General features: G+C 43.3%; 1 protein-coding gene across 1 annotated transcript in view; it reads right to left on the reverse strand.

Moving 5' to 3' along the window:
- LOC147717679 (butyrophilin subfamily 1 member A1-like) overlaps positions 1–21,137 on the reverse strand; it is a 748,390-nt gene that overhangs the window by 659,360 nt on the left and 67,893 nt on the right. Inside the window, exon 4 of the mRNA XM_086919872.1 lies at positions 14,410–14,688. Coding sequence (XP_086775998.1) covers positions 14,410–14,688 — 279 coding nt within the window. The remainder of the gene's footprint in view (positions 1–14,409; positions 14,689–21,137) is intronic.

The raw sequence follows: 21,137 nt of genomic DNA on the forward strand, positions 1-21,137 counted from the left end.
AAAACTATGACTCAAAACAGCAATTATGAAGAAAAATCAAGATTTTGATCTGCTTTATTGGGACTATTAGTCAAGAAAATTAAACACCAAACCTCAGGTGACCGCTCCATCCTGTAGTTATGTCTAGGGACGGCCAAGACTGCACAACCCCTCCTTCAACTACTCAGTGGTATTCCCGATTGTGGCAAGCCTTAATAATGGAATGAATGGCTGATATAATCCTGGACAACTTTAAGAACGTTACATGTACTTGGGGTTCTTTCGTGTCCTTCTTGTCCACTGGGCTCCTGCTCATGGCTTGTCTCACCCGAACACGGGCACTTCCTGTTTTCCAGCTCTAACATAATAAATGGACAGACGAAGAGCCTGAGATTAACTGCAACCCAAGGGAAGACCCTGGTACCTGCCTCATCACCTATGCGCACTTCACAAGCTATACTTTTGAAGCTCTCACTCATGGTTTTATAGTTTATAATGGTATTGTTTTGGGGGGAAGGAGTATTATTGTAGGGCAAGAGTTCAGTTTTCCTGGGACAGACTAATCACTGACAGTGTTATCATTGGAGTTCATTACTACTATTACGTGATGTCAGTACATATGGCAAACTGCTTGTACTGCTGTATATTACTGATAATTCTGTTTTTATTTATTCAAAGTTTTATATAGCGCAAACAAGATCTTTGCAGATATCAGAGTGCTTTACAGAGACAGGGGTAGGGGCAACAGGAGGGTGATTAAATACACTATTGGGTACAATATGGTAGCATAGTAGAATAGGATAGCAATCAAGTACATATATGAAACCAGTAAACGACCAAGTAACTAATAATACAAAAACGGTGCAGAGTCTTAGATCCAGCAACAATAGAGATCAGGTGAACTTAGGCCAAACGGATGGCTTTTACCTCTTTCTTAAAGCTTGCAGGAACAAGGGGTAGGGGCAACAAGAAGGTAGTTGGAACCAACTATTAGGAACAATATAGTAGTCGGTAGTAAGTGAAATAGCATAATAGGATATCAGCCATGTACAAATATAATACCAATAGACAATCAGGTAACCAGTACTGCAGCAACGGTGCAGAAGTCTCTGTTCCAGAAGCAGAAGAGTTCAGGTGAACTTGGCCATAAGGATGGCTTTTACCTCTTTCTTAAAAAGTGCCGTGGAGGAGATAAGCCTGGTTTCAGGAGGGAGTGCATTCCAGATCCTGGGAGCCATTCCTGAGAAGGAGTGTTTGCATGTTTTTTCCTTCCGGAATCTACGAGGTTTCAGGAGTAGATTTTTTGTACTTCTATTGGATCTCGAGCCTCCAGATATAGTCAGCCATTGGGTGAGGTAGCTGGGTGACTTGTGGTGAACGGCCGAGTGTGTCATAATGGCTATTTTCAGCTGTATTCTGGCCTCAAAGGGCAGCCAGTTCAGGGATTTTAAATCAGGCGATATATGCGAATGTTTCCTTGAACCAGTGATGAGTCTCACGGCAGCGTTCAAGGAGGCTCTTAGAGGTGCGGTTGTTGAAAGGGGGAGTCCGCTAAGGGCCACAATTCCGTAGTCTATGCGAGGGATGACTAGGGCCTGTACAGCAGTTTGGAAGTCCTTAGCTGGGAGGAAGGGTTTAAGTTTCCTCAAAGTGTTGATTTGGAAGTTAGCTCCTTTAGTAGCTTTGCTAATGTGCTGCTGCATGTTGAGCTTGGCGTCAAGTGTAATGCCTAAGGATTTCGCAGATTCCACAATGGTGGGTTGGACATTGAGTGTAGTTAGGTGATTGAGCCAGGTTTGGGTGACGGCAATTTTCGTGGGAGGTGAGATCAGAAGGAACTCAGTTTTCAGAGCATTTAGTTTGAGGTGATTGTCGGCCAACCATGATTGGGTGTTTCTGAGTCTGGAGTTCAGAAGCTTGATGTCTTCCGGGGATTGTAGCTTGAGGTAAACTTGAGTGTCATCGGCGTACATATGGAAGTGTACATTAGATGCTTGAAGCAAGGTGGTGAGTGGTTCCATGACGAGGTTGAACAATGTGGGGGATAGGGAGGAGCCTTGTAGGGACGCCTAAAGTTACAGGCAAAGGTGAAGACAGCACGTTGTTGAGCTTGAACTTCTGAGACCGGTTATGTAGGAAGGAAGTGAACCATTTGAGAACAGTCCCGGATAGACCCATTCTGGTATTTTGCAGCTCCAGTAGGTTCTCATGTTTGACAGTATCAAAAGCTGAGGAGAGGTCAAGAAGGATGAGGAGGCAGGAATCGTTGCAATCAAGGATTTGGAGGGCGTCATCAATTATGTGCGTCATAGCCGTTTCCGTGCTGTGTTTCACTCAGAAGCCTGATTGATGAGGGTTGAGGAGGTCAAACTGATCAATGTGTTTTGTCAGTTGGAGTTGTACACATTTTTCAAGTAGCTTGGCCAAGGTGGGGATATTGGTGATAGGGCGATAGTTGTTCAGGTCAGCCGGGTCAGCTGTAGGTTTCTTGAGTATAGGTGTGACTTGCCCCACCTTGAGGGAGTCTGGGATGAGACCTTGTTGAAGGGAGCTGTTAATGATTTTGGTCCAGAGTGGGAGGAGCAGGGGGGTGAAGTCTTTCACAGCATTAGCAGGTAGGGGGTCTGTGAAGTGATTAGAGGGCTTCAAGGTGCCGAGCAATTTGTGAATTGCTTCTTCAGTGTAGGTGTCGAATGACGTCCATGATGCGTTGTTTTTAGGGTGAGTGGTAGTCATGCTGATGGGGCTGGAGTATCGGCTTACATCATTGAGGAGATCACTTCTTATGTTGTCGGTCTTTAGCTTAAAGAATGCAGAAAAGTCTTCACAGTGTGGAATATCGCTTGTTGCGCTGTTTGATTGTAAAGGTTGCATCTCGGTTTGAATTTTGACTAGTTCGAACAGTTTTCTTGGTCGGTTCTTTGCTTGGTCCAGCTGGAGGCTAAAGAAGTCAGATTTCGAACGCTTGATTTTCCTAAAGTAGGCATTTCTCTTGTTCTTCAGCGTTTGTAGGTGCACTGCTGAGGGGTCAGATCTCCAGGTGCGCTCTGCCATTCGCATAGCACGTCTGTCTTCATTGAGTCTGCCATCATACCAAGGGTTCGAATTCTTGGTGGAGACTCTCTTCAGTTGCAGGGGGGCAGCTTCGTTGATTATTGAGTTCATAGAATCGAGGTAGAGGTCAGTCAGTGATTGAACATCAGGGGCGCCCGAAGGGGGAAGTAGGAGGCTGCAAGTGTGAGAAGGCAGGGAGTTAGGGTTAAGATTCTTCATGTCCCTTTTCCAGATCTTGGATTTGGTGGGTTGAGCCGTGTTAGGTTTAACTTTTTCGTTGATGAAGAAAGTGATAATGTGGTGGTCTGACCAGTCACCGGGTTGGATCGACCCCAATTGGGTAGAGCCCTCTTTGGCGATGATAAGGTCGAGGATCGAGCCTTTGTCGTGTGTCGGGCTGTTGCAGATTTGGGTGAGGTCAAGCGCATTGAGGAAAGTTTTCAGACTATTCACCACTGCGTCTTTCTGATTGTTCCAATGGAGATTGAAGTCACCCAGGTAAATTTGAGTGATCTGCCGGCCGGCATTGAATGAGATCGTGTCCATGAGTTGTTGGGTGAAGGTGAGGTTGTCCCCGGGCGGGTGGTAGATGACATGTTTTTGATTGCTAACACTGTGCACTAATGTGACCTAATAAACTCAAAAAGGAAAATGACTAAAATAATGATTTTCTGCATCTAATGCTTCAGTCTATATCCTAATAAAGACAAGAATTATGTTAGTCAGTCCTTAAATAAACCTAGATGAAATGCTCAGAAACATTTCCCCAGACAGACTGGTTCTGGAAACGTTAACAGCAATAACCACATGTGTCGTCAGGTGGCATTGTGTGGCGCTGCATTGGGTTTGTCCTGCCGTGGATCAGAAGTCAGGCCTCCAAATATTTGCCACCTCTGCTAGCTATGTGGTACATAAAACAGTAAAGTCCTGCTGGTACGTAATTGACACAAGATGCAACTATTAATTTTCAATGTAAGCGATCAAGGATCTCCAAACTATGACTGCGGGCCACATCAAGCCCAGTACAAGAGTTCATAAGGCCTGCAGCAACTTGATTTTTTTTTCACAACCACAAGTTCAGACAGTAAACATGTGCAGTCTACAAGTATGAGTGAATGCAATTCATTGAAGTGTATGCAGCTATGTTCCTTGACAAACATGACAGCTGCCTGCTTAACCTACTCTGCCCCTCTTTCCTCTTTATCACTCAACTGATTCCAGCGTGGACCAATAAGAGAATCTGTTGTGTAAGATCTGTCTTTATATACCCAATGGGGGAAAGGGGAGGTGGGTGTAGAGGCCTTGGAGATTTCTGCACTCGCTTAAGGCGATCTGCAGGGAGAGGCTAGTGTAGTCGATTCGATGAGAGAGCACAGTGCAGGTCTCAATTCTGAACTCTTCACTGAATTGGTTGCCAGTGGCACACCAAAATGTTTCTCTCTACCAAGCTCACCTTGGACAAGGTTGAGGGGTGTTCACTTCTACACTTTGAGCTTATCACTTACTAGGGAAGGTGACTCCAAGATGCAGTGCTCTATTATTGTTCTTATCGTTTAAAATGTATTGTTTTCATGTTAGTTACATTGGGTGAACTGGAGTGAGCTAAGACTTCAACTCCCAGAATGCATTAAGTTTTTGAATGGAGAGTCAGGGCCAGAGCAATGGGCTATTGGTGTCATAGAGCCATATGATATCCTTATACAGAGGGGGGCTGGTGTGGCTGCTGCATGAGGGCTGCAAAATGGGAGGGGCAAGTGGTCTTCTGGCTGGAAGTAAGCATAGTTGCAGCATGAGTTTTTATTCCCTTGGCAAGACACATCATCAGATTAATAGTGTGAAACTGCAAAGCTGTCTAGAAAATCGCTAATTACTGCTTAAGAAAGATACATGTAACTGGACTGTGGGGAGCATAACCTTGTGCATTGCAACGGCATCCACATGCCGGCCTTACCATGTGTATCAATGGCCAAACCCCACAGTCACTGAAATCCACACTACTTAAGGAATTGCAAAAAGGGGAACTGTGTTGTTGTTGAAATTCAAGAGCCTTGAGTGTGTTTCACGTTTATGGTTAAGTGGGTTTGACATTCGTGTCTATGATCTCAGAGGTCTCACACATTTATTTTGAAGGGGTGGGATACCTATAGTGTTGGTGACCAAAATTGCAGGGTTTTGACCATTGATTAGTAGAGGCCTTCTTCTGAGAACTTATCGCCAGAGGCCAAGCCGATCTGTTGATTCCCAATATAGACTCTGCTCTTAATAGGAGCAATACATGGGGTGAGCTAGCTGCAGAAGCCGGGACCAGTCAAGCAGGGACTTTTGTCTTGGGCTGAAGCACGAGGCTGTCCATCTGTGGCAGAATTTTGATAGTAGGCATGAGGCACAGGGTCAAGACTGATTTGCATATGGCCAGGTCTACTGGTGTGGCATGGTGAGAAAAAGAATGATAGATTTAACCCAGATCTTTTGACTGGGGGTAAATGTTTTGATTTGTTCTGCATTCCATCCATCAATTGTGTGTCTTTTGCTTTCCCACCCTAAGTCGCCAGGTATGACCAGAAGTGGGCCCTGGGCTCACTGTGCCACTGGAATCAAGCTATCCCGGCTGATGAGGGGTGAAACCCAAAAACCGGTCCTAGGATGCTTTGCTCCGGTCAAGGAAGGACCTGGCTTGGCAATTCGGGCTGGACCTTTCCCATGAGGCACAGGGTGAACACTGATTTGCATGTGGCCGGGTCTAAACTGGGGTGGTATGGTGAGCAAAAGAATGATGGATTTAACCCAGATCTCTTGACTGGGGGGTGAATGTTTTGATTTGTTCTGCATTCTGTCTATCAATTGAGTGTCTTTTGCTTACTTGCCCTAAGTGCACCAGGTATGCCAAGATGTGGGTCTTGGGCTCACTGTGCCACTGGAATCAAGTTATCCCAGCTGATGAGGAGTGAAACCCAGAAACCGGTCCTAGGATGCTTGGCTCCCGTCCAGGAAGGACCTGGCTTGGCAGTTCGGACTGGACTGTTCCCATGAGGCACAGGGTAAAGACTGATTTGAATATGGCCAGGTCTAAACTGGGGTGGCACGGTGACCAAAAGAATGATGGATTTAACCCAGATCTCTGGACTGGGGGTGAATGTTTTTATTTGTTCTGCATTCCGTCCATCAATTGTGTGTCTTTAGAATTCTGATAGTAACCATCCAGACTTGCTGTTACTAAAGGAACAGTGTGCGATCCATTCCAAATACTCGTCAGGCAAGGATAATATACAATGTTTTAGCCTAATAAATTAGTATATGGTGTAGAAAAAGCATTAGCGTCTAGGATGCCATTTAACATGCAAAAATGATTGACATGGTCTTATTCTTTTCTTGAATAACAACAGTTTTAACTGCAATTTTAATTTTATTCTCATTCTAGGTTGTTAACTCCTTCGATGCTCATGACGAGCTGAGCTCGTCATGAGCCACGGTGCTCGTGTGTTCATGACGAGCTGAGCTCGTCATGACCATTAGAACGCTTGCACGCTGGGCTAATTCCCCTGCTGTGTGAGCGTTCTAAAGGAACGGGTGTGGTCATGACGAGCTCAGCTCATCATGAGCACACGAGCACTGTGCTGCATGACGAGCTGAGCACGTCATGAGCACAGGGGCGCTGTACGCTCCCCCTCTCCCCCAGCACAGTGGGGGAATGTGCCCCGCAGGAAAGGTGTTAATGTACATTTTTTCTGCACAACATTAAGACTTTTACAATAAACATTACAAAATACAAGGGATCATTTCTTAGTGCAAAGTTTGAGTGTGTTTTCTGCAACATGAACACATTATTTTTTATGACCACTGAGTTTGTTTAATGGGTCTGTGGATAAGTAACCTCAAAGTACTGCCTGTGCAAAGAATAGCTTGGTGAGTCTATATTAGTGCTGCAGTCCACTGGACCTCTCTAGCTCAGTGTGCACTAACCTGAGGACCTGGTTTATTTTTTGGTAGGCCAATCTAGAGATCATTTGTAAAGCATTGTCAGGAACAGCCATCAAAGCAGTTCCTGTAAATGCTGTTTACAGTTTGGTGCACAGCTCCGTCAACAAGACGGAGTTATGCACAAAACTGCATTGTTTTCTCTAACAAGCCAGGTTTCTTTACTGGTGGTGAGGATTGGTTGGTATTAGAATCCTGCTTCTAACTGCCCTTACTCCAGAGGGCCGCTAGAGGGTTTTACTCATGGCAGAGACTGGAGTAGTCACCGCCGTGATTAAACCTAAGGTACTCTTGCATATAAATTTGGTGGACAGTCCACAGTCTTAGTGGTATAGATACTCCATTGAAACGGAGTATCTATACGCCAAGATTAAATTCATGCTTTGAGTCCTTGCACATTGGTTATGGGACCCCATCCCTGCAGTTCTTGCGAAAATCTCCAGAGGTTGCACCAAATGAAGTTGTGCGCATCATTTGAGGAGTGCACAGTCCAAGACTAGAAATGGGCATTAGTGTGATCGGAGTGAAAAATAGCCTGATTTCTCAATGGCTACCCAACAGAAAATGACCTCTTAGTGGATTTCCAATTGGGGTTCCAAGCAAGTCACAGTATAGAAACATCCACTTCCCTTGTATTGGATGATTCCCTCAGAATCCTTGAATATTGTGAGTCTTGCCTTCCTGTCCACCTTGATCTCTCTGCATCATTTGTTACAACTGATGCAACCATACTCTTAGACATTCTGCAGAAGATACTGGGAATTGGGGACTTATGCTTAGATGGTTCAAATCATATTTTCAAAAAATAAAAATGTAAATACATATTGATAGCCACTGTTCTTCCCCTTTCCTGACTCTATTTGTTGTATTGCAAAGATCTATCATAGCTCCCTATTGTTTCTCATGTACATGGAACAGCTAGGTTATCTACAAAAAACTTGAAATTTATTATTGTCACTATTGTCTAAATGCAGCTTCACCTTAGAATAAACTTGTGTAAAGATGTAGTGGGGAGGATTTATACCACCAAGATATCCCTTTTTCCATTTACAAAGGGCTGCATTGCAAATAAGGCAGCTGTTCATGCTTTACTTAGCATGAAAGGGGCATGCAATAGGTATTGCAGTGGGTGTTCCGTCCCAACACCCAATGCTTTTTGATGCTGCCCCATCTTTATAAGGCTGGGGCAGTGCCAAAAACGAAAAACAGGTATTACATGGTCTTTGAATGGTGATACGAGGAGATGTTAATATTTTCTCCAAGTTTTATGCTCTTTCCATGTCTTCTGCATTCTGCAGCAGACATAGAAAGTGCAAATCCCATTTCAGGATTATTTATGTGCAGGAAGGTGTCCCTTGCTGAACATCAACAATCGCCCCTGTAGCGCAGGCACCCTTGCAATATGGCGCAAGGGGGCCTGCGCTCGCACTAAGCAGTTTTATTAGCACTAGCGCTAGGGAAAACACAGGGGTTCACCTTATTTTTATAAATACAGTGCATTCCTGGGTTTTAAAAATGTCAAAGTGCGGTGTTACTAATTTTGGCGTAACACTGCACTTTGACATTTTGTTTTAAATATTTCCCTCACAGTTTCTTAAAAATTGCTTGCAGAAAAAACCTAATCATATATTTGTAATTGTGTCACACTCATATATTCCTATGCATTACAGTATTGCTGTTTTTACATGTATACCCAAAAATGAGGATGTTGTTTCGCATTGGTTTGAAACATTCAGCAACTTCTAGTGTGCTTGCTAATTTTTATAGTTCTAGTAGGTCCAGAAGCCATGTTATTCAAAGTTAAACATTTCCAAGAAGCGCAACCTAACTTTCAAACCAGGCAAAGATGGGATCACCATTGTGTTTATGAATAAGATATTTTCCTCAAATAGATTGAATACATTATTTGTGCCTATGGTAATATGTTTCTATCACATGGTTAAGTTACATAGCAGTAGCGGCTGCTCCTTAATAGCGATGGGTGGCAGGTCGAGGGGGTTGGAATAAAAAATCACTTACCTGTGTGCTGCTGCCTCTACATCCTCTTCGCCCGCTTCCAGGACTACAGGGTCAGGAAGAGTAAGACCCAGGCTTTATTACTCTCCTAGCCATGCACAACGCGGCTGATAGCAGCATCGTGATTGGTCTGAGAGCCGTGGTTCTGTTCTTAAATGGGGACTGGGAGCCTGGGCATGTTCTCCACCCAGGTTGTGATGCCTACTTATTTTTTTGCATTTAATTTTTCATCTTTTGTAAGGGAAGAAGGTTGCCCAGTTCAGTACATTTTCCCCTTTGTTTGTGAAATTTGCACTATTCATTATTTTACTATGCGGCCCAGTCTGCCCAAGGGCTATAAAGCCAGTACTAGTCATTGGGTAAAGAAACAACTCTTTCTGTGGTATATGTTGTTTTAAAACATCATTTAGGCAAGGAATGGCCTCGGAATAAATAAAAAAAATAGGGTTTTCTTTTTTTTTGTTGTATTTCACGTTTTTTCCGCTAAATGTTTATTTTGGTGGGATCAGTTTTGAGGCCCTGAGAGGATTTGTGCTGTTGTAAAATTTTTATAGGACACTTAATTATCTTTTTTGGCATTGCTGAATTAATTTTAGTGTTTTCTTCATTGTTTACCATGCCTCCTTTGTCAGGTCAGTGAGTGTGTGTGTGTGTGTGTTTGCCACAGACCATCATTGTCTTTTTTCTCCATTCCATGTGGCTATGTGGCCAATTTGTGTAGTCAGTGTCCATAGGCCTGCATGTGTTCTTTGCTGTCCATGCCTCTTTGCTTGTTGTATGACCATGTGGCCAGCGACCATTTTGTGTAAAAAAATGGTGGGCTTTTGCCATAGGCCTGCATGTGTTCTTTGTTGTGTCCATTTCTCCTTGTTTGTTGTTGTTGGGTGATAATGTGGCTGGTGATCATTGTGTGTAGCCAGGCAGTGTGCTTTTGTCACATGCCTACATGTGTTCTTTATAGTCCATGCCTCCTTGTTTGTTGTTGTTGTTTGACCATGTGGTCAGTGGCAATTTTGTTTAGCCAGCCAGTGTGCTCTTCACCCAAGGCCTGCATGTGTTCTTTGTTTTCCATGCCTCTTTACTTTTTGTTGTTGTTTGACCATGTAGCCGGTGGCAATTTTGTGTACCCAGCCCTTGTGCTTTTGCCGCAAGGCCTGCATGTGTTCTTTGTTGTGTCCATGCCGTCTTGCTTGTTGTTGGTTAACTATGTGGTCGGCGGCTTATTTGTGGAGCCAGTCAGTGTGTAATTCCTTTTTTCGGGTTTTCAAAGCCGTTTTCTAGGTGATTGATAGGCGAGGGATATGCCTTTTTGTTTTTGTTCATTTTGTTTTTTTACTTTTCCCCAATATCAGTTTAATATGCTTGAGGACCATTATAATGTATTTTTTTTCCATTTTTGTCCTGAACCTCCTTGCCTCCCAATGGGTTTCTTTTCATGATCGCCTAGCACACCAGCAGTTACATGTTGCTATTTTTGTATTAATGTATTTATTTTCTACATTTTCCCTCCAACTTCCTGCCACACATCAGCATACATTTTTTTAAGGATTTGCATTATTAATTTCCCCCTGGAACCTTACCTGCCATAGGCTCACAGCTACACAACAGCATTTATTTTTCAAGGATTATTCTATTTTCCCCTGGACCCCCTGCCTGCCATAGGCGCATACCAGCATTAATTTTTTAAGGATTATTGAATTTTCCCCTGGACCTTCCTAGCTGTGATAGGTGCACACCAGATGTCATTTTTTAAGGATTATTCCATTTTCCACTGCTCCTCCCTGCCGGCATAGGTGCCTCGCTTTAGATGCACATAAAGCAGTCAGTTACTGGTGTATGTTGCTATCCTGATTGAAATATTACGTTATGATGGTGTGGTTTTACTTTGCCGCATGCATCAACCTTTATTCCGGTTGCAAACGGGCTGATTCTGCAAATCGGCCCGCTTCCAACTGGGAAAAGGCCTTTTATGATGCAAGAACCCATTTCCATTCACAAATCAGGTAATCGCAATTTTTTGCGATTACCTAAATTGCAAATGCATTTAGGGAATCGCAATTTTCTATGCATCAAGCCTTAGGAATTGCTAATTACCATCAACTTCAAGTTGATGGCAAGCTGTGAATACTTTGAAAAATGCACAAAAGTGCATTTTTCAAAATGACATGTGGTGCACACACATTTCCTTAGGGCATATGTGCGCACACTTACCTATTTTGGGGGGTGCATCGGGGGGCCTTAGGCCCCCTGGCACCCTTGGAATTGCAGTCGCAATTTGTGATTACCAATTTGGTAATCGCAATTTGGGAATGCAATCCCATTCATTCCTTTAGGCCTGTAGGCTCATAGGAATGAATGGAGTCACATTAGCTAATAGCGATTCTAAATTACCAAATCGGTATTATCTAATGTTTAGGAATCGCAAAATGCATTGCAATTCCTACATGCATAAGGATTTGCAATTACCAAATAGTGATTCCTTAAAAATTACTATTCGGTAATCACAAATCCTACTTCTGATGCATGTGGCAGTCAATATTTTTCTTGCTTATTTGCTTTTAGGTGCACAAGAGACATTACGCACAGTTCTGCCAGACAAAAGGCCAGCACAAAGTGACATGACTGAAACACTTGAGTACTCCTCTCTTCCGCAGGCTAAGTGCTAACTGACAGAGCTCGATGATGGCCCCAAGGAAAGTTGCTGCCAAGAAAGTGGCCAATGAGGAGAAGAAGAAGGTGATTGCCACCACTGGCTTCCCACCCTTCTCCTTTTTCATGACAGTTCATGTGCCTGCCACTCCATCCTCTAGGCCGCAAGCTGGCAGCAGCATCAATGACCACACCAACCAAACCTTCGCCCAAGCCCTTTTCTCTTGGGGAAGCAGCCACTGCAATCTAGAAGAGAAGGACTGATGCACAGCTTGAGAATTTCTGTTATCCAGGATTTCCAGAAGAAGATTATTTTTGTTCCTCTTATCCCCCATGACACTAGATAATTTGAATAGATTAAAAAGGTAAGGAAGAGATCCTGAAAGGAATGTTTGGTAGGCCAGATAACCTAATTTAAGTTTGATTCAGGGCTCAATTTAAAGCCAGTGTAGCTCAACCAGGGTTGTCTTTGACAAAGACAGAAGTTTAGCTGCAGTATGCAAGCCAGAAAAATGACATCACACATCACTACATCACAACCCTGCCTTTAGATTGGCTTGCCTTAATCTTCTAGTAGAACATACGTTACCATGTTTGGCCATCCAATTCAAGGCATTTTACCTCTATGCTAAGGGCTGCTCCTCCATTATGGCGGAGGAGCATCGCCTCCCCTCCCCTACTGAAAGCCAGAAGAGACAACTTGCAAAAATAAAATGAGAATAAAACATTTTATTATCATATTTTTTTTGTCCTGCAGGCTGTGAGCCGAGGGTGGAGTGGAGCCAGCCATACTGACAGCGACACTGCACGTGCAGGATTAGTGAGGAGGGGGGTGTTGTGGGCACTGCTAAGTGTGCATGACGGTTTGGCTGGTCCTTTTGGGGCTGGTCAAACTGTCATGTGCACTTAGCCTTTCTCCTACTCGAGCTGTGTTGTTCAGCCAGGTGGAGAACCAACACTGGCTCCCAGTCAATGTCTGAGCGCCGAACGAGGGTACTCTGACCAATCTATCCAAAAAAATGGCACTTAAATAAAACGGGGATGGGGCAGGATTAAAAAAAAAGGACATGCATTCAGGATATGCAATCAATCCTTCAGATCTCACAACCATCGAGAGATATGTTACCTACATGGTCTACCTCAATGCTATTACTCACCGTATCCCAGTACCCACTAATCGCAGGGCAGGTAGCAAACATATATTCATCATTTGCTTCAAGGAGGCTGCATCTTCTGCATCTTGGAGTAGGGTTTTTTTCAAATCTTGCAATCCTTTTAGGGGTTTAAATATTTAGTTAAAGGTGAAATAGTGGTGCCTTTTTAGATTAGCCAGTTTAACTCTAAGTACAATAATTTTAAGGATACCTGCCACACATGTAATAACTCAGAACAAGGGATCATCTTCTTACAAACCACGTAAGGAGCCTCCAGGTTTCTGTCATCAGCATCCAGAAGCTTCCAATAACATGAGAAAATATCTTCTTTCATGTGCTGCACGTCTTGCAGCAGTGACTCAACTTCCCAGACTCCTCCGATCTCCTGCTTGCCACTTGCATACCAAGAGGAGACCTGCAAATATTTAGATTTAGAATTGGAACCCCCAGTGCTAGCATTCTATCAAACACTCTGGGGTACCGGGGGAATCCCAAACCAGTGGGAAATCTGAATAGTAGCTAAAACCCATTATCTTCCTTACTCTATACCAAAGGCTGAGGGTTGCAGTCAGAACTTTCAGATTAACTTTTTAAGAACATTTCAGGGCGGCAAACTTACATAGAAAACCTGTAGATCCAATCTTGTAATCATTTCTGCTAAGATTCTAGCCCAATTTGAACGATCTGAGGTACCAAGGAGCATCCTGCAGCTCTTAAATTGGAAAGCTATACAGTAAAAATGTAAATCTTAATTGGATCTGTTATATAGATCCTACGGTCATTGACATAGAGCGCTTTCCTATTTCTATAGTGCTGAGAAGTAAAGGGGATTACATGTTGATCCCTTCTTCATAACTAAGCAAACGCTTTTATACAGATGTCGAAGAGGAGAGGTTAGGAGGGCAACCTTGCCTTGTACCTCTAAAAATGCTGAATCTCCTAGATAAGGACCCATTGAATAGGATCCGAGCAAACGAGTTTCCATATAGTCTCTGGAGGGTCAAAATAAAGCACAGGCTGTTAGTACTGCCAAAACCTCCCAGAGAGATGGCCAGCATGCTCTGACAAAGGACTTCACAGAATCAATTGTAGCCACTGCCAAAGGGACCGAATAAGTAATGGCTAGATCAATGGAGCCAATTAGATGGTGAGTGAGCTCATGAATCTAGCATTTAAGGACAAAGCACTTATGAACATGATGAATAAATTGAGGGGTTATTTTGGCCAATCTACCGGTCAAAATGCTGGAATGATCTTATAATCGCCATTTTGTAACAACATTAGCAATTAAACTATTTCCCTAAGACAGGTATAACCACCTCCTTCAATAACTTATAAAGCTCTGAAGGGATAGCATCTGAGCCTGTTGCCTGCCTATTCTTGGCATGTTTCAAGTGCTCCAAGATTTCCGTCTCAGTGATCTGATCCTAAAGGAAATCCTTATCCCAACTCTGTAAGTAGTATACGTAAAATCAAATGTTTCTGGTTGAAATGTTATGGTTGCTACTGCTCCTACATGGATAAAATAAATGCCTTTAAACATTTTTTGCTTTCACAGTATGTAGCTTTGTTAGATTCTCACCTCTTATATGGAGTGTTGACTCCTTCCATTGACTCAGTATGGGGTTTCTAATGCAGCAGGACAAGGTGCTAGGATGACCACTGAATACATAGGTTGCCTTAATGTGAAACTGGAGGCTGTCATCCACAGCCTTCACTTCGGTGGATGAGGATATGTTATTCCCATTGTCATCTTTCCACTTTGCTTCTGGCTCAGGATACCAGCCTGAAGATTCACAAACGATTATGATTCCTCCATTTTGTAAGTCTTCCACGTAGATTTGCGGCTTGGACCCCATAGCTGGAAATAAATTGATAGGCATGTGGAAGGTTAGCGGAGAACTTTGTACTATTGAAGTGCAAAAGATTGTGTGTGAGTGCTTAAAGGGGTACTCATGGCAAGGCTGCTGTTCATTGGCAAATATTAATTTGGGGTAATATTATCATTTGTAGTAGTGCTGAAATTACCTGTTGTGCATTAGTAGACTACGTATGGTCCCCCACTTGAGAGTGTATTCTCATTTTTCACTAGTTAAACAAATTGCCTCTTTTATCAAGGCCTTTCCTACAACTTGTCACCTGTTTTAGTCTCAAGCCCATGACATGCACATGGCCCTTTTATTGTGTTCGCTTAACTCCTTATGTCATTCAAGTTGTAATGTGATCTAGGTTTCTAATGCTCATTCCTGACTTAGTTCCACAATATTTTATATTTTTCGTGCACGAAACCACTGTCGAGTCAAATGTCTTTCAATAACACTGGAAAAACAGTTTACATATCTTTAATTAAATAAAAACAAAATCCTCGATTTTAAGAAATTGTCGTTCTGGTGAATTGAGGTCGAAATTTCATATGTGAAAAAAGATAACATTTACAAACTTTGCATAGCTCCAGTGATTCATTTCACATATTTACAATGGATGGTCATTTTTACCGCAGTTTCAATACATCTGCTTCCGCCAGGGAGTGTTGGTAATTATTACTAATAACCAAAAACATGCCAAGAGCATTTTAGATTTAGAGGATGGTTTTCTTAACAAGGCTTTGAGATCATGCCAGTCATCAGATGAATGAGCATAAAATAAGAGTAAATTCTTCAAAGACTTAAGGGTATGCCAAATGCAACAAAGGACTGCAGGAATATGGTGAATGTTAATAAGCGGAACTATTTTTGCTTTGGTGTAAAACATCAAAACATAATCCAACGTATTCACCACATTTGATTAAAAGCAACAATGTGGGCCATTCAAGAGTTATTGTGTATGGATCGATATCTTGATATCTTCAAAACTCATCACTTGAATTGATGTTGTCATCAGTTTTCAATAAATTAGCAAAGGCACGATATGCAGAACCAGGGCGTGTGGGTACAAAAAGAAAAGGGGCTCCAAAGCAAAATCTTTTCAGAACTTGATTCTGAGTCCAAACTATAAATGTTTATTCCAAAAAAGAAAATCATTACAGAAAACAAAAGGTAAATATTTTCTACATTTAAAACAGAATTAATAAATATAGCATAAGTCATAAGAAAAGTCCAAGTATATTATTGAATAGAAGGCTGTCATTAAGTCTGCTGCATAAGAAAGCAAGAAAAGTCTTGCATGTATCCCAAAAGTAGCACATTATTTAGGTTGGGGTAGAAGAAGACCTCGCACTTCACATGGCGTAAAGTGGCAACATAAGTAAGGAGGTGCTCATTACCTGTTTGGCCCCGCGGCTGAGTAAAACCTCTGTGGCAGCACCAATCCCCTGCGGGGATCTGTACCCATGTACTCGGTCTGCCAATATCTCTGGTATGGTGGTCTTTTTGAGCCATTTTTAAACTAAAGCCGCATGCATAGGATGCCATATTAATGTATGCTGTAAGTCTTGATGCACAATAGTGTATGAACAAAACAGATATAGTAGTACAAATACTATTTTTTAAAATTTATGTTTAATGTTTAATTGTTTCCAAATCTAAAATAGCTGAAACTTTTGTAGTTTACATAACATCATGTTTAGGACTATATAAAGGGAGTCCAGTTGGGTCGCAATTGAATTTGCTTGATTGCTCGCTGACTGGATTCTGTGTATTCTCCACCTTCTCCAGTACCTCCTTCATTACTTATTGCTCTTCACCTTGATGCTTGGCCTGAGTGGCTGGAAGGTTTTATTTTGGTCTCCAGTTGTTTTCTCTTCTGGCTGGATATTATTTTTTGGAGCAATTCTAGACTCTAAGTTCAATCTGGCTTTCGGTTTTGTGTCCAGTGATAGAAGGCTATTACTAGACACAAAGAAGACCCTACACCTGGCGCCAAGAAGACCTGATCTTCACAGGTTGCGATTCCATCGGAAACTAAAGGTGGATCAGGTCCAAGAACTATTAACAACAGTCAACTACTTGACTCTCCAAGTCCAAAGACTGACAACAGAAAATGCCCTGCTGCAACAAATTCTTGCTGTATTGCAAAATGGTTCTCTGGATTTAACTCTGTCTACTTAGCCACCAGCCTCAACATCCCTTCCACATACACACACATCTGCGCTACTAACGCATGCACCTCACACTTAACCAGCCTACACCCCAGACACACACTCTCATCCCACCACCTCACACCCCCATCGTAACTACACCAGACACTAGATTAGATGAGAACATGCCCACACTTAATTTAATCAAAGAGGATCTCCACGCATTTAAATTGATGCTATTGAGTCATCCATGGCCCCCCAGATCCTTCAGAACCGGGATACCTAGCAATTTCCCAACCCACCTCCCTAGAACCCCCAAACACAATGCTCCTAGCTGGAAATTAGTATCCGCACGTAATCTATCCTCCAACGCATACCAATAACCTTTTTTCAGGGACTGATCTTTGCTCTCTCCTGCTCTCCTACGAACCCTTCCTTGCGATCCCTGTTTCACTCACACACATCCCCATCCCTTCTATCCTCGCTAACCTGCACAGGCCCTCTACTCACAACAACAGAGGAATCATTGACAATAATCTCTGTAAAGTACCACACCACTTCCCTCGCCACACCCATGCTTAAATGCACACTCCTGAATTGCAGATCGGCCTCGAAACATGCCACTGACATAGCCGACTTCATTGCCTCTTCTGATCTGGACCTGATAATTCTCACTGAAAAGTGGCTTACAGAATCTTCCTCGCCTCGGATAGACATCCTAGTACCCGCTAACTATGACATCATCAGATTAGACAGGACTGGTAAGACTGGTGGATGTATTGCATGCATACAAAGGAGCAACATCACCGTAAACAGGGCTATATCCTCGGTTCTACCTTCTTGTGAATACATAAGCCTCGATATCAACAGTAACAGCAATCCTGTCTGCTCGCTACACATCATCTATCACCCACCTGGTGACAACCTTCCGTTCACAGAACACCTAATGGGCATGATCACAACACACACAGGCACACACAGGTCAACAAATCACACAAATGTTCCTGGGTCACTTTAACCTCCACTGGAACGATCCCAACGATACAGTGGTCAACAGCCTCAAAAACTTCCTCAACGCCTTAGACCTCAACCAAATTTGCAACAGCCCTACACACAATAAAGGCGCAACTCTCGACTTAATAATCTCTAAGAGTGATTCCACTCAGATTCAGATTCAAAGTACTTCATTCGGTTAGAGAGTATAACCATAAAAGCATTAGACATAAAATTTCATTTACAATAAAAATGAAAACATTTTGTATATAGAACATGTTCTCCTTGTGATCAGAGAATTACAATTCATTAGAGCTGATCAAATTTTCGCGATATAAAAACAAAGTTTAAAATTGATGAAACTATTTACAGCAAGTGAAATTGTGTCCGATCTCTATAGTTCTAAAAAACAACGGCATGTAATTCATTACCTCTTAGGGACAAAAATAAAAGAGTAAACATTTTCCTACAAAGTAATGTCCGTAACCAATCAATCCAACAAGTGTAAACCAGAGAATAAATCAAAACGATTGTAAGTGGGTATGTTATAGCTGCTCGATACGGGGGCTCTACCACCCACCATGTAGTCTTTTTCTGCATTCATTCTTGGAGGTGGGAGATAGGATGTTCTAGGGTAGAAGTCTGCTAGTTCCCAGGTTAAAATAGGGCCGTCTCCTATTTGTGGCTGCCAGCTTTGGAGATAAGGGACGACGTGGTTATCCCTGAAGTTAACTATAACCAGGTCTCCAACTATATCTTTTGGAAGAGATCCTAACCAGCCCACCCTTCTGACGTTTAGTATTCTTCCGTCAATGTTTGGTGGAAGGGGTCTGTTTTTAGTTAGCCCGAATTATACTTTATTTTTTAGTTCCTGTTGGCCTTCAATTTTTCCCTTTGTAAGCACAGGCACTCCTGAGAGGACGCACACAAATGGTGCAGCCTCCGGTGGTAAGTGTATGTTATTAGTTTTCCTTGGGATCATACATTTGTTAGCGACTATCCCATCCTGGCACGTGGTTTCTTTGTTTGGATTTACACTAGGGGCAGGACTCTGTACTATAGCAGGTTTTGGGGTTACTTTCTGAATATTCGAGGCTGGCATTTTTTGAGCTACAGATTGATTTTGGGCAACAGTATTTTGAGCAGTAGTTTTTGACGCATTAGTAGGAACTAAGGACTGTGTGTACTTATAACCTGCCATTTATAAGTAGTGCGTTTGCCTTGGTGGTTTCCTCAATGCCCGTCAGCCTTTCCCCTATACTCTTCACTCTTTCTAACAGCGGAGATATTATCGAAAGAACCAAGTGTTCAATCTGCGCCAATAGAGTAGCCTGTGGACAAGATGCTTGAATTTCCGGTATTGGGCCTGCCTTAGATGCTATCTGGGTGGTGATATAGTCCAGTGGGGGACTTGAATGTAGTTTTTGTTGTTTCAATAGTGTCTCCCATCTGTTTAGCACCCTTTCGTATTCTGTTAGGAGAAGGACCCTGGGGGTTCACTATAGCTTGCATATTATCTTTAATTGATGTTGAAAGGGGAATACCCAGGGGACTTTCATTTGATTGAGTTGGTATACTGGGCTGGGGACTTACATTTCCCCTAGGGCAGGTGGGAACACCTCTTTGCGTGTTTCCCTGTCCCACAGGGTCATAGTTGGTGTTACATATCTTATTTAGTTCCTCAAATAAAGAAAAAAGGTTCTACTACATCAGCTGGCATCAAAGGGGAACGTTTACTAGATGTAGTTTCTATAGAGAGACATCGTTCTGCTCTCTCTAATTCTTGATCGATTACCTTTGTTCCCCTGGTTAGGTAGTGGTCCAATGTTCCCTTAAGCAAGCCCCCCTGAGAGATAGTATTTGTAGAAATTCCTTTACAGGACATAGTATTGTTATCAATTAGATATTTAGCACGGGACATATAACCACAACAACATCTAGAGCGTGAAGCTTAAAAGCCAATGTTAAGTCCCTGAAAAAATGCACAGTGTCAGTAGTCTCTAGATCTGGCATAGATCTCTTTACCTCCTTTTTACCAGAGCATCAAGAGGGGGGTGGCCCAGCCCAGCCTCTACCGGCCCCGGACGGCCACAGACGGTCCCGCCCTTGTCCCGGGCTTCTCCCGGCGCCGTCCCGCCCACGATCCCGCGACGCGGGTGCTGGAGTCCTTTTGAAGCACCTCCTTGCGCTGGAATTAGGTGTGGCGGCGTGTTCCGCTGCTATGGCGTCTGGGTAGTGTAGTCTTTAAAACGCCCCCCTCGCACTGCGGTCGCTGGTCTGGATATGGGACGGCGGAGGGAAGCGATGGAGCTGCGCTGGTCCCTGTGAGCTGGTCGAGGTAAGCTCCCAAATGCCTTTAGTCCCCCCGCTCCACCGGTGCTGAGTCCTTTTGAAGCGCCTCCTTGCGCTGGAATTAGGTGTGGCGGCGTGTTCCGCCGCTAGGGCATCTGGGTAGTGTAGTTTTTGGTCCCAAAACGCCCCTCTCGCACTGCGGTCGCTGGTCTGGATATGCGACAGCGGAGGGGAGCGATGGAGCTGCGCTGGTCCCTGTGAGCAGGTCGAGGTAAGCCCCCAAATGCCTTTAGTCCCCCATCATCTATCACCCACCTGGTGACAACCTCCCCTTCACAGAACACCTCATGGGCATGATCACAACACACACAGGCATACACAGGTCAACAAATCACACAAATGTTCCTGGGTGACTTTAACCTCCACTGGAACGATCCCATCGATACAGTGGTCAACAGCCTCAAAAACTTCCTCAACGCCTTTAGACCTCAACCAAATTTGCAACAGCCCTACACACAATAAAGGCGCAACTCTCAACTTAATAATCCCTAAGAGTGATTCCACTCACTTGGAATCGATCCTCCCCTGTGATTGGTCAGACCATCACATCATCACCTTCTTCATCAAGCAATCAGTCAAACTTAACTCGGCCCAAGCCACACAACGTAAAGTATCGAAAAGGGACTGGAAAAAACTCAACCCAAACACGTTACCTACGTCAAGCCCGAATCTACTTCTACCTTCTGTGGGGTCTTCCAACTTAACTGATCTCACCAACCACTACCTCAACTCTATGACCTGGATAATTAACGAAATTTCTCCCCTGCAACTAAAGAGAGTGTCCACAAAAGACTCTAAACCCTGGTTCAACGGTCTTCTTAACGAGGACAGACGTTCTCTCAGAACGGCCAAATGCAACTGGAGATCGGTCTCATCTGCCAAGCTCCACTTGACTCTAAAAAGGAAGAGAAATCGCCATAGGCAAATTTCTTGATACCCTGAAGCCTTCC

This window comes from Lissotriton vulgaris, chromosome 5 (assembly GCF_964263255.1).
Source record: "Lissotriton vulgaris chromosome 5, aLisVul1.2, whole genome shotgun sequence".
NCBI classification, from domain to species: domain Eukaryota; kingdom Metazoa; phylum Chordata; class Amphibia; order Caudata; family Salamandridae; genus Lissotriton; species Lissotriton vulgaris.